The sequence below is a fragment of the Amia ocellicauda genome, chromosome 1, assembly GCF_036373705.1.
Source record: "Amia ocellicauda isolate fAmiCal2 chromosome 1, fAmiCal2.hap1, whole genome shotgun sequence".
Taxonomy (NCBI): domain Eukaryota; kingdom Metazoa; phylum Chordata; class Actinopteri; order Amiiformes; family Amiidae; genus Amia; species Amia ocellicauda.
The window spans coordinates 48,239,163-48,253,950 of record NC_089850.1 but is presented as its reverse complement, the minus strand read 5'-3'; the positions used below and the strand labels follow the sequence as shown (position 1 = coordinate 48,253,950).

Here is a 14,788-nt window from a genome sequence, read left to right as displayed (position 1 = left end):
AATATCGACTCATAAAGACTGTGTGTGTGAGAGAGAGACAGAGAGAGAATCCCTTAGCGACTTTAATATCGGAGTCTAGTGAAAGGCAGAGGAGAGAAGAAAGGAGAGGGTGATAGCTACGCACAGGGCACGAGACAGAGGTGAGAGATGGAACAGAGCGTCGGCAGTGAGGCAGAGGAGAAGAGACAGTGTTTGGGGGGGCATCGATCTGGCCCCCGTATACTGCAGGCTGCACTGACGCAAGGAAAAGCCCTTTCTTTGCAGAGCTGCTGTGCAAGGAAAGGTGGGATCTGGGTTTAACCTCTGGGCTGTACTTGGAAGTAGTCGAACCCTGGCCCTCTCTGCCTGTCACTCCCTCCAGCACGGTACCTGACTTTAGCAGGGAACAATAACATATAACAAAGACGCTCAGAACATATTAGCTCCCCTTGATGAAGAGCTCTGTGTCTCATCCCCTCGTCACCATCCATTGTCAGTGCTGAAGAAGACAATGCTGATTTAAATAGTCACAGCAGCAGCACTTCATTAGAATGGGTCAGTTTTCATTAGGCTGACTTCAGTCATTTTGTCTGCAGTAATGCAGGAATAACAGAGTGATTGATTTTGTCAGGACCAGGTTTCTACAATTGTTGCTATTCATGTGTTGTTTGGAAAATGTATATTTATGTGCAGTTGACAGATTTTCATTCGTTTATTTAATCAGAATAGTACAAATACATAATCTAACTTACCACCTGTAAAGCCACTCTTTGGCAGTAGTTTGTTATTGCCATTCTGGCCCCTCAGTGAGCTCATTGAGGCTGTTTGCCTTCCACTGCGAAGATGGCTGTGGGCTCCTGATCAGTCAGGCCTGCTGTCTGAGATCACTTGCTGAATTATTTATTGATTTGTAGCCGATCTTTGTTGTTTTTTATTCATTGAGCCAAAGAGGTGAAGACAAACTGATTTTATGTCAGCCTCTGAAAAAACATTTTTCTTTTCGAGACGAGTGTGTGCCGTGGATCTTGGATATGTGTACAGCGACGGTCAGCAGCCGCCCAGGGGAACAGCTGAGATCTGGGCATCCGAGAGAGAGGAGCTGACAGAAAGCAGACCTGGGAATGGAGCAGGACACGCTCATTGTGGACTTGTGTGTCTCCGGGAGACAAGAGACAAAGAGTCTTCACACTGGAATGAGCTCTCGCCCAGCTCGGGATGGCTATCTAATGCCTCATTATCCAAATGAGACTTCACCAGTTGCTTTTTTCCACGTGCACAGCGGGGCTGCATGAAAATGCACCATGGCGTGCCAGGAAAACTGACGTGTCAGGTGGGCTTGTTTGGCATGGCTTGGACAGCAGATGATGGTTAGAATAAGAAAATTTGGAAATTAGTAAGTAAGTGACATAAATAAATAATTTAAAAAAAAAACATTTTCAGTTCATATTTAAACAAATGCAAGCTGAGTGGGCTTTTGGGCAGTTGGTTTAATCTGAGATAACAGGAGTGTTTGCTCTGTTTTGCTCAGTCTTGTCTTGTTATAATTCATATGAAATTGTAAAGAACAGGGGAAATGCTGGTTATTGTGCTGTCACTTCCTGCAGTACTGATGATGATGAGGATGGTGAAGGGTATGGAAGCATCTCATTACTGTGTCTCTGAGAATAGCATTCAGGACTTTGAGACATGGCAATGTGTTAATTAATTGAAACTACACATCTTAATGAGAACGTACATCAGCCATGCAACTGTATGTGTGCATATATGTAGGTATGTAAAGTCAGTGTATAATTTGTTTTATTTGGTATGTTCTGATGCAGTACAGCATGTCCTGTCTGTCAGTCTGTCTGTCTGCGTTCCTCACTCTCATAGCCAGTCCCATCATGGAGAAAGAAATGGTGCATTGGGGTTACTCATGACACGGTGCATTTCCTCTCTGCCATGGCTGGCCATTCACACCGCCAGCTTGCCCACGGAGAAAGCAGTAGACACATCAACCAACCTTCTCACTTGTTTCTTACTTAGAGTGCCCCGCTGCCAGCCTTATATTTATTGTTGTACTGTTGGGTTGGAGTTGTCAGTTATGCTGTTACGAGATGTGCAACCTGCTTTTGTACACTCAAGAGAGGGACCAAACAAATCCTCCACTGTCTTACTGTAGCCATCAATGTTGTTCTGGTTGCAGCCAGACCCTCCATTCTTCATACACCTGCATGGCATTGATTATTTATTCCTGACATTACCTTTGTTTAAAAAAAAAAAAAAAACCTTTCTCAATTGAAGAACTGCATGTTTCTCATCAACACCAGGATATTTAAGGAAGTCAGAAAAAAATATATTAATCCAAAGTGGAGAAAGGTAACAGCTATTGAAAAATGTTGTGTATCGAGCCAGAGAGCAGCAGCTTGAAAAAGGAAATAACAGAATGAAGAGAGAGAGACACGGTTAGAAAGGGGACAATAGGATTCGGAGAGATGGAAATTCGAGACCCATCATTACTTTCCCATCCTGTAATGCCTAAGGTTGTGAAGTCATGGAAATTTAATGCTGCCATAAAGCATAAAGCTCTATTGCTAGTGAAGATTGTCTGCTAGTGGCCCAGAGTCAACATTTAAGAGGCGATGGTTTTATTGTGTGTGATGGAAATCAATTTTCTGTAAAAGCTCCTGAAAAGGTGATGCTGTTTATTCAGTCCACAGAAACACAAAAGCCAGGGCTCTTCATTAGGAGTTGTATCCAATCTGCCTGCCACTGCTGCATTGGAAACCTGCTCTGTAGGAAGGGGGCGCTTGGTGCGTTGAGGCTCAAAGAGCAGACATCGTGCTGCAGAGTGCATCAGGTTCCCAATTCACAGAAGCCAGAGTCTCCCACACAGGCCACCCCCCTCTGCCAAGTTGTGGCAAAAGAGGTGTGCACAGAGATTCATTACAACACAGTCAAGGGCAGACTGGAGAATACAGACTGATGACACGAAACAAACCCTGCAGTGACCCTCTATGTGCCTGTGCTTAAGTGGGGGTGTTGTCTGAGGTGGGTGCTCTGTCACTATCTTTTGTGGAGATGGGACTCTCGGGACAGGACACCAGCTGGCCAGCAGGGCTCGGATTGAGTAGGGAGTGACTGCACCTTGTGCAAGTAGAGCCCACCCAGTACAAACAGGACCACCCTCTGGCCAAACCCTGGGGCAGTAGATGCACTGACACAAAGTTCATATTATTATTATTACTATTTTTATTGTGTGTTTGTTTAGTCATATTGTGCACTAGTCTCTCTCAAAGTCACACAGTAGGTCCAGAGAGTTAGCAAGGGCATTCTCTGAATCTTTTTATGGCTTTTTATGGATTTACAGCAGTTACCTGCCCAGTGGTGATATCAAACGTGAGCTCCATCAAACAGATGGCCTGAGCTGATATCAGTCGCTATATGTGCAAAGGCAGAGCAACCTGTCATTCTAGAGCATTTTATGTATTGAAGCATACATCTGTACCTGTATATATATATATATATATATATATAAAATCATAAACCCTGACAGGAGAATATTTAAAGGATGTAATTTGTTCTGTCAGACTTTATAGAGTTATCACAGCTCCTGGATTAAATTATAACCTCTCATGACACTGCTTGACATCTATTAATCTCAATTGAAATGTTTGGCTGTTTGTACTCAAGGTTACCTTGCAATCTGCATATTCCCAGAGGTTGGTTAATAAAAGCCTGCTTTTGTTACCCGGGATTGTATCAGGCTGCTGTTGTGCTGTATTTAGGTGCATTTTATCTGAAGACTGGCAGGTGCTGAAATGAGCTAATGCAGGTCTTAGAATATCTCCCCTGCCTCCTATGCCCCGTACAGATTGTGTATTTCTGAAACGTTTACTGCTCTATTCAGTTATATTGCTAAGGAAAGACTTATTATCTGTAGCCTATATGTCTATAAAGATAGAAATACCCACATACAAGCACTCTGTGGGTTTTTCATACAGCCCCAAGTGAACAAGCGCAAATGGTTTCATGGTCATGTATTAAATATGAAACTAGTTGGCTCTTGTTATTTTTTTTCCCTGTTATAGCGCATGTAATTCTCACAGAATGTATGCATGTATGCATATCTCCATGCTGAATATGCAGATTTGTATGGCATTGTATCACAACTAACTGTGGTCCATTTATATGACAGGATGTATATTATGCGAAGGGCAAAGCGTGCGGAGCGGGAGTGTGGCTGGCACTGTGTCAGAGAAACTAGGGGCCTGGCCTTTACAAAAGATATGGAAAGATGGTAGTGAATTAATGTGGCCAATTCACTTATCGTGAATTAACACCCTTGTAAACGGTAAGTTCCACCCACCAATAAAGTAATAACAATAAAGTAAACTTCTCCAAAACACATCTGCGACATCTGCTGTACCAGGAGCTACTTCCTGGTTGTTTAACTACAGGGTTGTTCGCAGACTTCTTTTCTCAGTCTTTTATTTTCTTTTTCCTGTTTTCCTGGGTCCTCTCACAGTCTGAGGGGTAGTAAGAAGGACCCTGTCGGGGATATGGTCTGGAAGACGGGGGGATAAAGGTTAGGAAGCGAGGAGGCGTAGTGTGTGTGATCAGAGCCCACACAGATTCGAATCACTGTCTCCTGCAATCCTCCGACACCTGGTCAACACAGCCCCCCGCCCCCCCCCATCAGCAAGCATGACCTTGGGTGCAACTGACCAGTGCAAAGGATTGTGGGCACAGGAGGATCGAGGCTCAGCCAACGGTGACCTGTTCCTGCTGTGTCATTCAACTGCAGCTCCCCCAAACACATAATCCCATTAGGGACTTGAGAGCTGAGCAGAGCTGAAATGGAAGCAGAAAAATATATATATACATACATAATATATATATATATATATATTTATTTTTTTTATTATTTTTTTTTCTAATAGTGTTGATCTGAGCTCAGAATCAGGGAGCTGAGAAGACCAGGACAGAGTGAGGGAGAGAATGAGAGAGAGAGACTGAATTTTGAGATAGAAGGCAAACACTGTGAACCCGTATTTAGGGCAGAGGTCCTGAGAAGAGGTGGAGGAGGGGCAGTTGTGAGGCAGTCGGCTCACACTGACAATGGCCAAGGTGTCTTGCGGCGCCAGTGAGAGGCAGTCCGTTCCGGCCTCAGTGCTGAGGAAAGGGTCACAGCTCTGACCTCGGGGAACAGAAGAGAATATGTGTGCTTAGTTATTCCTAAGCAGCTTACTTAGCTTACTTGTTAATGACGATTCATTGATAATTAAAACCAATCAGCAGTTGGCAGCAACCAGCAGCCAAAAAGAAATGAAAAAATAGACCATGAGTGAGGCATTAGAAACCCATTATTATCAAAGTCTAACTCTCTTTTTCTCTTCTTCTTTTGCTTATAATAGCCATTTTTAATAGAAGCCTTCAGTTTTAATGGACTCAGTGATTAAGGGGAATGGAGTACTGCTGAAGTCTTTAAAAGTGTCTCTGAAAGGGAACAGCCGGCTTTCCATTCAGTGCCAGCTTGGATTAAAACAGTGCCTACAACTAATCTCTTTACTGTAGTTTATTATTTATTTTGTTTTTTTCTTTTCGGAGATGATGTCTTCAGACAGCCCTTTGTAGTGCATTTCTCAGTCTTCACCTTGTGGTTGGTATTTTTAGAAAATCAGTTTCCCTGTTCTGAATGTTTCTGTATCTCTCTTGGCTGATTGAAGCCCTGTGTTGTGTTTTCTGTTTTCTGACTCCCCCCCGCCCCACGCTCTGGCTCCTTGTGTTTGAGATCCACAGGCAATTACAGAGTCAGAAACCACAGACACAGCATGTCCTTAAGGAACAGGGCCGAGCAGCTGTTCTGAAGGGCGGCATGATTTACCCTACATTGCTTAACATCATAAAGTGTCATCTTCAATTGTCTTCAATAGTAATACATATTATTATTATTTGTTTTGTTTACACATCGAATAAATTAATACATTACTTCTGCTTTCTTCAAAGGGTTGGCAGTGAGAAGGGAACTGTGTTAATGACGGCTCAAACGCCATCATAGCACCTGTAATGATGTATTTAATGAAACACAAATCAATGACCTAATCCATCCTGACTTTGATGGTGCATCTCTGGGCTTGGGGGGGGTTCCTATGCTGGTTATATAAACAGCTCACTGCTCATCCCACTGGAGCTGACAGACATTTTCATTCCTCGTCTGGAGCCTCATTGCCATTTTGCCTGTGAATATCTGACTGTCATTGCTGCTGCTTTTAAGCGTTTTCGAGAGCAGTGCGCCGGCTTTCGGGGGAGACCTTGTTCGTGCTCCTGAATGATTCTGCTCCTCGTCTTGAACCATCGGGGCAGGGTTATTTTTATTCATCTTCTTTAAGTGGGGGCTAAAAGCTTTGCTCTGTTAAGTTTAGTAGAGTGCAGGTCTCAATTTGAAAAGACACTTCTTGTCCTTTCACCCTCCTCTTCCTCCCCCTGCTTTTCTCTGCAATCAAGTTACATCACTCTCCCATCAGAGAGCGCTGAGTAGCACAACCTGTTTCTGGCCCAGCGGAGGTCTGGGCTGAGGGGTTTACGGTGACGCTTGAAGCTGGGAAGATGTCCAACTGAACCTCCAGAGTACAGACGGTCCACAGGGAAAACGGGGAGAGGGAGTGGCGGGTGACAGCAGTGAAACGTTGTTGTTTGGAGCCGCGGGATCTAGCTCTTGGCCTAAAACTGTAAATGTTTTGTGTGGTAGAAAGGGAGTGCTGCAGATATGTTTGAACCGATGCAAGAGACAGTGTGTCATTCTGTCCCAGCCATCAGATTTGAAGGTGGTTTATATTTAGAGGCATACACCACAGGAGGGCGCTCTCTCAACTAGGGCTGTGAAGGCAAACTGCATCTCAACTGGCCATGTTTAAATAGATCTGCTTTTAAGATCTATGAACAGTTATGCCTTTTATAATTGTATCGGAATTAGCATTTATATTTCAAAACATTTGTACATAAAAGGTTTTTAAGAGAATTATTTGTTTTTTAGTAACATGGTGGTTCTGAAATTCAGGCATCTCTCTTCTCTGAGGAAGCTCAAAAGAGTGACTTACTGAAACTAGATAAAGCTGTTGCCACTTTGAAGCAGACAGGGTGTGGGGGGGAAAGGGGGGAAGAAAAGGGAAAAGAAAAAGCCACAATTTCTCTAATCTATTCTTGGTTCCCTTCTTGCTCAGGAGAACATCTGAAAATTGTTCTCAGCGCTGACGAAAACTACATTATGGAAGGGATCTTAGTTTAAATGAACAAATGTTTCACTGGGGGGAAACAAAAACATTAAAGACAGTTTCCAGCGTTTTCTTTTTTCTGAAGAGAAGAAGTAGAGGACATCCTATAATGGGAGAAATGGATCTGTTACTAAATTAAATAAACAAATATCTGACACCTGTTAAAGATCCTGCAAGCAATGTCTTACAGCAACGTGATTTACCTGCCATGTTAAAAGCTAGGCCTGGTGGCAACAGAATTCATATTTTTAAGTCTGCATTGTTCGTCTAAAGTAGGCCTCACCTTATGAACCTCTTGGGCTCTGAAATCTACAGGCTGGCCCGGGTGTTCCTGTTCATTTAATTTCCATAACATCTTGTCCCCCATTATTTCACCATTCAGTGGTCACTAATCATCTTTGATTTCCATTCTCCATGCATAACCCTGTATTATCTCTATGTATGTATGTATGTGTGTGTGTGTGCGTGTGTGTGTGTGTGTGTGTGTGTGTGTGTGTATGGATATATATAATCCGAAATACAGGCTAATTTGAGTGGATTAATAATCTCAACCATACGTTTTTAATTGAGGTAAAAGATAATGTTTGACTGTAATTGCTGTGGTAATGCTGTGTGGATAAGTCAAATCAAGACGGTTGGCATAGCTCTAGTTAAACCAATTTAAGAGCAAGTATTTGATAAAGCTGTGTGTGTGTCTCAAAATGTTCTCTCTTGGGAATCACAGTCCATTCAATTATGATGTTAAGAATTGTTTTTTGGCAACTTGGCAGAAATGCAGGAGCTATATTGAGGTTTGTGTCTGAAGAAATGGCAGCAATACCGCAAAGCCAGGTGTTACCCTTCAATAAGTCTGGAGAGGTAGAGTGCGTTGATCAGAGAAGTTTATTCGTACACAAGTTAACTTGGGAGAATCTCACACAGAGGCAGTCTCAGTGTAGTTTCTCAAAAGTTACTGTCTCAATCAGCTGAGGAAACACTGAACAATATATCTGGACAATCGAGAAGGCAGACGCATCTACGGCAGTGTGGCGGGAGGAGGTGCAAAGGATATACTGCGCATGAGATTCCATAAACCGATTTCAACAACTGGCCTGTGCTAAATTGTGTGTGTTACATACTGAACCAAACGGAACAATAAACGTGCAGAAAGAGACCAAGGCAATCAGACCATTTGTTTATTTCACTGAATTTGCTTAACTTGAACATTCTGTTTTGTCGTCGTCGTTGTCGATACACAAAGCAGCATCCCAGACAGACTTCTGAATGCTCGGAGTTTGATGCATGCTAATAGAATGTGAATACATGAACTGAGCAGTGGTTTACAGTCTTGATCAAAACCCCAGCTGCCGTTCCCTTCATAATGCAAAGGGTGAAAGGCCAAGAAGGATGCGTACCTTCCACACTGTTGTTCAGCCTTCACATCGATTCCTGCTCGATTGAACTGCTTTTTGAGAGCCAGGGAGGAAGCATAGCCGAACAGTGATTCTAATGCGTTCAATCTGTCCAGAGAGAGAAAGTTTTTCAGAGAAACGCAGGCCGTGAATGTGGGGGATGTGGGGTGGGCTGAGCCGGGGTGAGCAATATAGCTGAGGAGCCCAGAGACCAGACACAGCTGAGAAGAGCCCTGTGTAGACAGATGCAGCGCCAGGGGGATTCCTGCCTGTACTACCTTCCCTTTTGCTTATCCTTCCCTGTCTCCCTTCCCTCATCTTTCCAAAATAAAAAAACACAAACACACACACCTCCTCTCGCTGGGGCACTGACACACTGTCCCCTTCCATCTGTCTTTTCCTACCCAGAATTCCCTAACATCCCGCCACCCAGCGAGCGCGAGATCCCGGCGGAGGAGCGCAGTTCTGGGGCCGCCATCGGGGGTGCTGTGGGGGGAGTGGTCCTGCTGGGCGTGGCTGCTGTGCTGCTGTTCGTCTTCCTGCGCCGCCGCCAGCGCACCTTCAAGGGCGACTACAGTACCAAGAAGCACGTGTTCGGAAACGGCTACAGCAAAGCCGGCGGGCTGCCCCCACACCCTCCGCTGCCCCAGAACCTGCAGTATCCCGAGGACTCAGACGACGAGAAGAAGCCTGCGCCCGTCGGGGGACCCGGCGGCTTCGAGGGCAGCGATCGGGATTTCGACCCTGATGCCGAGGACCTGAAGAGACCCTACTTCACGGTGGATGAAGGCGAGAGCCGTGACTTCGACGAACGGACTCTGGCTTTCCAGTACGACCCCGAGCACGAGATTGCCGACGACATGGTCTCCCAAACCGACGGCTCTGTCATTTCAAAGAAGGAGTGGTACGTGTAGCGGCATGCAACCCCCCCTCCTGTTCCATTGACCCCCCACACTCATTAACACACTCCCCTGGCCTGACCTCCCTTCACTCCCATCGCTTCTCCAAACCCATTCCTCAACCCTGCCCAACATCCCCCATCTGAACGCATTCAATCAAGTAAACAACAAGAAATTAAAGCATCGAGTTGAGAGAGCTTGCAACATCTACTTGACAACACCTCATCATGATATTTTAAGATGCTATTAAAGATTCTTCTGCTTATTAAAAAAAAGGTGTATCCAAGGACTGATGCCAACTGTCATTGACTTTTTTTAGGCCAGAAGGCAGTTTGCTTGTTAATAACTGTATTTTATGTGTGATTTTTTTTATATATTTTTTTGGTTATTTTCTTTATCATGTTAATATAAATGTACGAACTATGTAAAAACAAAGAAACAAACACAAAACTAAAAAAAGAGAGATTTTGCTCTACATTTTAAAGTTTGTTTTTGGGGGGATGTATTGTGAAAGTCCTACACTGGATGTATGATTATGAGGTTTATTTTTTATTATCATTTTTATTGTTATCATAATTTTTGTACCTGTTTTTTGTTATTTTATTTTTTTAATTCTAGCTAGCTGTTACCTTATATTTCAGAAACTGCATAAGGGAAACGGTACTTTTGGGCTGAGGGGTTTTAAAGCTGAACGGGTGGTCAGATTTTCTGAAAGGTTCACCAAGTCCTGTTTGAGTTGTCTGCCAACAGTGTTGACTGATGTTTTAATAAAAAAAGCATCAGATCATTCCTCCAAACACAATCTTATAAAGAATATCCCACTCCCTCCCCTGTCCCACCACACCAGTGATCGCCATGTAGAGAATCGTGATCTGGGAATGTATTACATTACTGTGTATTGTATACTGTATAGGGGGTCAGGCTTGTAGAATCCAAGACTCTTCAATCTTGAAAACGAAATTTCCAAAGATATATGAAATGCAAATCATAACCACCCCCACTCTGTGGTTCAGCATCAGTGTTTAAAAGAACAACATTTGAGATGCTTACATTAAAAGCACTGTTGAGTATTTTGTGTTATCCAGTTTTGTGTCAGTGGCTTCTCATGTGTAGCACTGCTGGGAGGGAGGGAGGGACACAGAATGTGTTCGTTTTAACCAGAGGATCTGGCCACTTGAGCTAAGCCCTGGATGGGAAAGAGGGAAGTGCCTTTATTTCTCTCTTTATCTGCATCATGAAAATGTCAGTATTTTTCATATTGCTTCAACAATGTTCCCAATGTCCATGGCTGTTGTCATGCTTAAAATTGAACAGGCTTTGTAACGACTCCTCTGTTCAGCATGCCGTATGTAAGGAGTGACACCGAACAAGCAGACACACAAAAACAGATGGGTGCAGGGGTTTGCTTTGTAATCAGAATACATTTTGCTTTCATTGCCTGTATAAATATATTTTTAATTTGTTTCTTTTTAATCAATTGCTTAAAAGTAAGGGACAGTGACAATGGAACAATTTGAATCTACTGTAATGTGTTTGGATTGGTTATGTTCAGCAAGGCTACCTGTCCAACTAAAAAACAATGTATACGTACCTATATACAGTATATATATATATATATATATATATATATATATATATATATATATATATATATATGTGACAGTTTAATTAAATCCTGCTAGGGAAAGCACAACATCTGAAACAACCCCATTCTGCCATTCTGTTTCTGATGGCACATAGTACAGATCTTTCTATCAGCAGCTGTCACCTCCCATTGCGGGGCCTTTGGAGGATGCTGAGGACATGCAAACACAGAGACACAGGCAGCTGTTTTGATAGCCATGGCTGTTTTGTTGCACACAACACAGGAGAGAGAAGCATAAATGGAACTGAGTTATGCCTGCATGGCATCTCGTAGCAGGGAGAGGTTCATTTTTCCTCTCCCTTCTCCTGGCCTGCACGTCACTCTGGAGCGGTCCTGCACAAAGGCAGCTGCACGGTTCTGGGAGTGCAGGATTGGCAGCAGCGCAGGCAGCCCGTCAGGGGAGAGAGGCCTGTCAGATGATTCCCACCATGGAAAAGGAGCTGCAATGCAAAACGTTCTCTCCACAGTGCCTTGCTGGATTCCCAGAGGACCTGCACACAGCCAGAGGAGACTCTCATTAAAACGAACAAGAGATGCAACAGGAAACCAAAAGAGAGGGAGGAATACAACAATACAGAAACAAAAAAACTTCATACAAGGACATAAAAACCTGCCTGACTGGAAAGCAAAAAAAATTATATATATATATATATATATATATATATATATATATATATATATATATATATATATGCTACTTGGTTTGTTTTGTGTTTTCTTTCTTTCTTTCTTTCTTGTTTTAGTTTTGCTTTAACTTGTGTTGCTCAGTTTCTCAGCCATGGTGATCAATCGGTTTCTGTGGCTCGGATTGAAGAGGCAGCTCTCTCTGCTGCTCGCCTCAGAGCTGGATCTGAAGACCGCACTCGGAAAAGGATTTAGCTGAGTGCCAGAGTTCGTCACTATCGGGACACTCACTGATTTCAACACCTGAAAGCATTGTAAGGCTCATCTGCAGGTCTTTGCTGTTGGGCAGGGGACAATGGGTGCCAGCAGTTTTTAAAGACGTTAATCACCAGTCAGTACTGTGGTCCTGCAAACTGAAGTTAGTGCTGCCCCTTATTTAAGAAAACAGGTGCAATGTGCAGGTTCTATTTTCAATGCTCCCGGGACTTCTGTACCTCCCTGAGTAGGAGATGCACACAGATCAATGCACCAATGACTGTGGACCCTGCGTGTCTCTGCCATAAGGTAGATGTATTATTTTTCCTCTCTGTCCTTACAATGGAAAGGAAATATAAAACTATCCCTGTCAAAAGATCAACCTGCAGTGTGACTCACTGGGAACTGCCCCATGCAAAACAAAACGCTCCACCTCAAAGCATCATCAAATCACAGCCCTTATCGGAGTCTCCGGGGGGCAGCCCAGTGCTTTTGAATGCTCAATACCATTTTTGTAAACTAGCAGGTGAAGATACAAGGGAGATAGGCAGTGGTGCAGTTTGGTTTTCTTGGCACCACGGATACTCGGCAGAGCCATCTGCAAATCGACAGAAACGGGAGTCTCAACCCTGACTAGAAACTAGAGTAGTTTTATCATTAAGCTTTAAGCATCCGTATGGCAACTACACGTTGTGTTTCCGGATCTTTCTTATAAGAGTAAATAAAATGAGACTGTGAGAGAGAAAGGATTTACTGGCAAGAGCAGGACAGCTGCCTAAAGAGAAAGCAGAGCAAGTGACTGTGTTTGTTGGCAATGGGGGAACTTTGGTTAGGCAATCGCAATTCTCCTGTGACTTGCTTTCCACTCTGAGCCCTCTTGTATTTATTGAATCACATAAGGTCTGGTATTCCAGAACAGAATCAACGAGGACAAGATGTATTTCAAATAAAAATCTGCTACTAGAAAGACTACAGCAACAAAACCAGTTGCTCATGATGGTGGATTCAGGACATGCTATCAGTAGCGTCTTCTTTTACAGCAGACATTTTAAAAGTATTAAAAACACACTTTTGAACTAGTCCAAGCCAGCTGTCCCAATCTGTGTCAGTGTTGTCCCTTAGATAGATGTCCTTGCTGAGTGTATGAAATTATGAATGAAGCAGGTGTGTTATCAGTCCCGATCTCTTGTGGGTGACTCTGTGTGGTTAGGTTCTGAACGATGTGTAACCTGAAAGTTTTCTGTTCTTTTCTTGTTTTCTTGTTATACTTTTTTATTTTGTTCATATTTTGGGGGCAGTTTTCCAGTTTTAAATTTCCGATTAGAATTCCATGTCATATGTCTGCTAAATTGCTTTAGCACACTCTGGAATCAGAGCTTAACATTCCACTGTATATAATGTATATGTGGTAAAAACTCTAACTATGATTTGTTATATATATCATGCTATAGGGATGTCATCCTGCCATGCCTACCAGTACCAGGGGACTGGATAGAAATAGGAAACGTGGGATTGGCAAGTTTTAGATTACACCCCCTAGACCCCCTAAACTACAGCTTTCGTACTGTTGATGGAGACATTAGTTGTGTACCCGAACAGCTGTGGGTGGTGCATTTTATGAAAGTGTATAATTAAATGAAATTAAAACAAAGATTGGCAACCCTGCTGAATGTATATGTGCTGAGGTGGCCATAACTGTGATCCAGTATTGTAGAAACTGTCCTGGGGTGGGATCCAGTCGTTGCTTTTAAACCATTAAAGGTTGTTTTAAACCCTCAACTATGTTTGGTGCCAATTTACTGGATAATGGACCGACCTCTGGGTGTGTAATGTCTGTGCTGCAGGACTCCAGTGGAGTAGGCCGAGTGGCCTTGTTTACGCTAATGTTCTCCGTGACAGCTAACACTGGACTCTCACTCCTGTGGATGGTCCGTATTGTGGCTTGGTAACAGTCTCTGCTCTATGTCCTTCACCAAGAGCAGATTGACCCATTTCCCAATTCTGAAGATCTATCTGAGAGACTCTCGACATGCTTTCTGTGGGTTCTTTTCCAGGCTCTCATTTCCTCTTGTTTGATTGAGGCTGATAGTGGAATGCTGTTTATTTTAATATGAGGCCTATCCCAAAGTTTGTTTGTTTTTTCCCTGAGGGTGTATCATTAGGCATTACATTAAGGCCCCTAACAACAGACAAAACAAAGCACCAGACTCACTCGCAAGAATCACAATGTGTTTCTGAAAAAAGGGATTTGATTGTTCACGGTTCGATCTAAAGCAAACCTTCTTCACAGAGAGAAATAACCCAATCATTTTTTTTTATTTAATCAATATGATTGCAGATAAACTGAGGATAAATAAGCACATTTCTATAGAACATGCACAGTTATGTACTGGTTTCACTCAATGCCAAAAAAGGTTAGGTCTATTGCATCAATATAGGAACCACAGCCAAGACTTATCAAGCTGTATTATATATATATATACACTCACCTAAAGGATTATTAGGAACACCATACTAATACTGTGTTTGACCCCCTTTCGCCTTCAGAACTGCCTTAATTCTACGTGGCATTGATTCAACAAGGTGCTGAAAGCATTCTTTAGAAATGTTGGCCCATATTGATAGGATAGCATCTTGCAGTTGATGGAGATTTGTGGGATGCACATCCAGGGCACGAAGCTCCCGTTCCACCACATCCCAAAGATGCTCTATTGAGTTGAGATCTGGTGACTGTGGGGGCCA

At 43.1% G+C, this 14,788-nt stretch overlaps 1 protein-coding gene across 3 annotated transcripts in view; it reads left to right on the top strand.

Annotated features, from left to right (window-relative positions):
• nectin1a (nectin cell adhesion molecule 1a) overlaps nt 1-14,788 on the top strand; it is a 180,940-nt gene that overhangs the window by 78,492 nt on the left and 87,660 nt on the right. Inside the window, exon 6 of one of the 3 annotated variants that reach the window (XM_066707675.1) lies at nt 9,032-13,825. The exons of the other annotated variants lie outside the window; for them this stretch is intronic. Coding sequence (XP_066563772.1) covers nt 9,032-9,537 — 506 coding nt within the window. The 3' untranslated portion in view covers nt 9,538-13,825. Of the gene's footprint in view, nt 1-9,031; nt 13,826-14,788 lie in introns of those variants that run through there. 3 annotated transcript variants of the gene reach the window in all.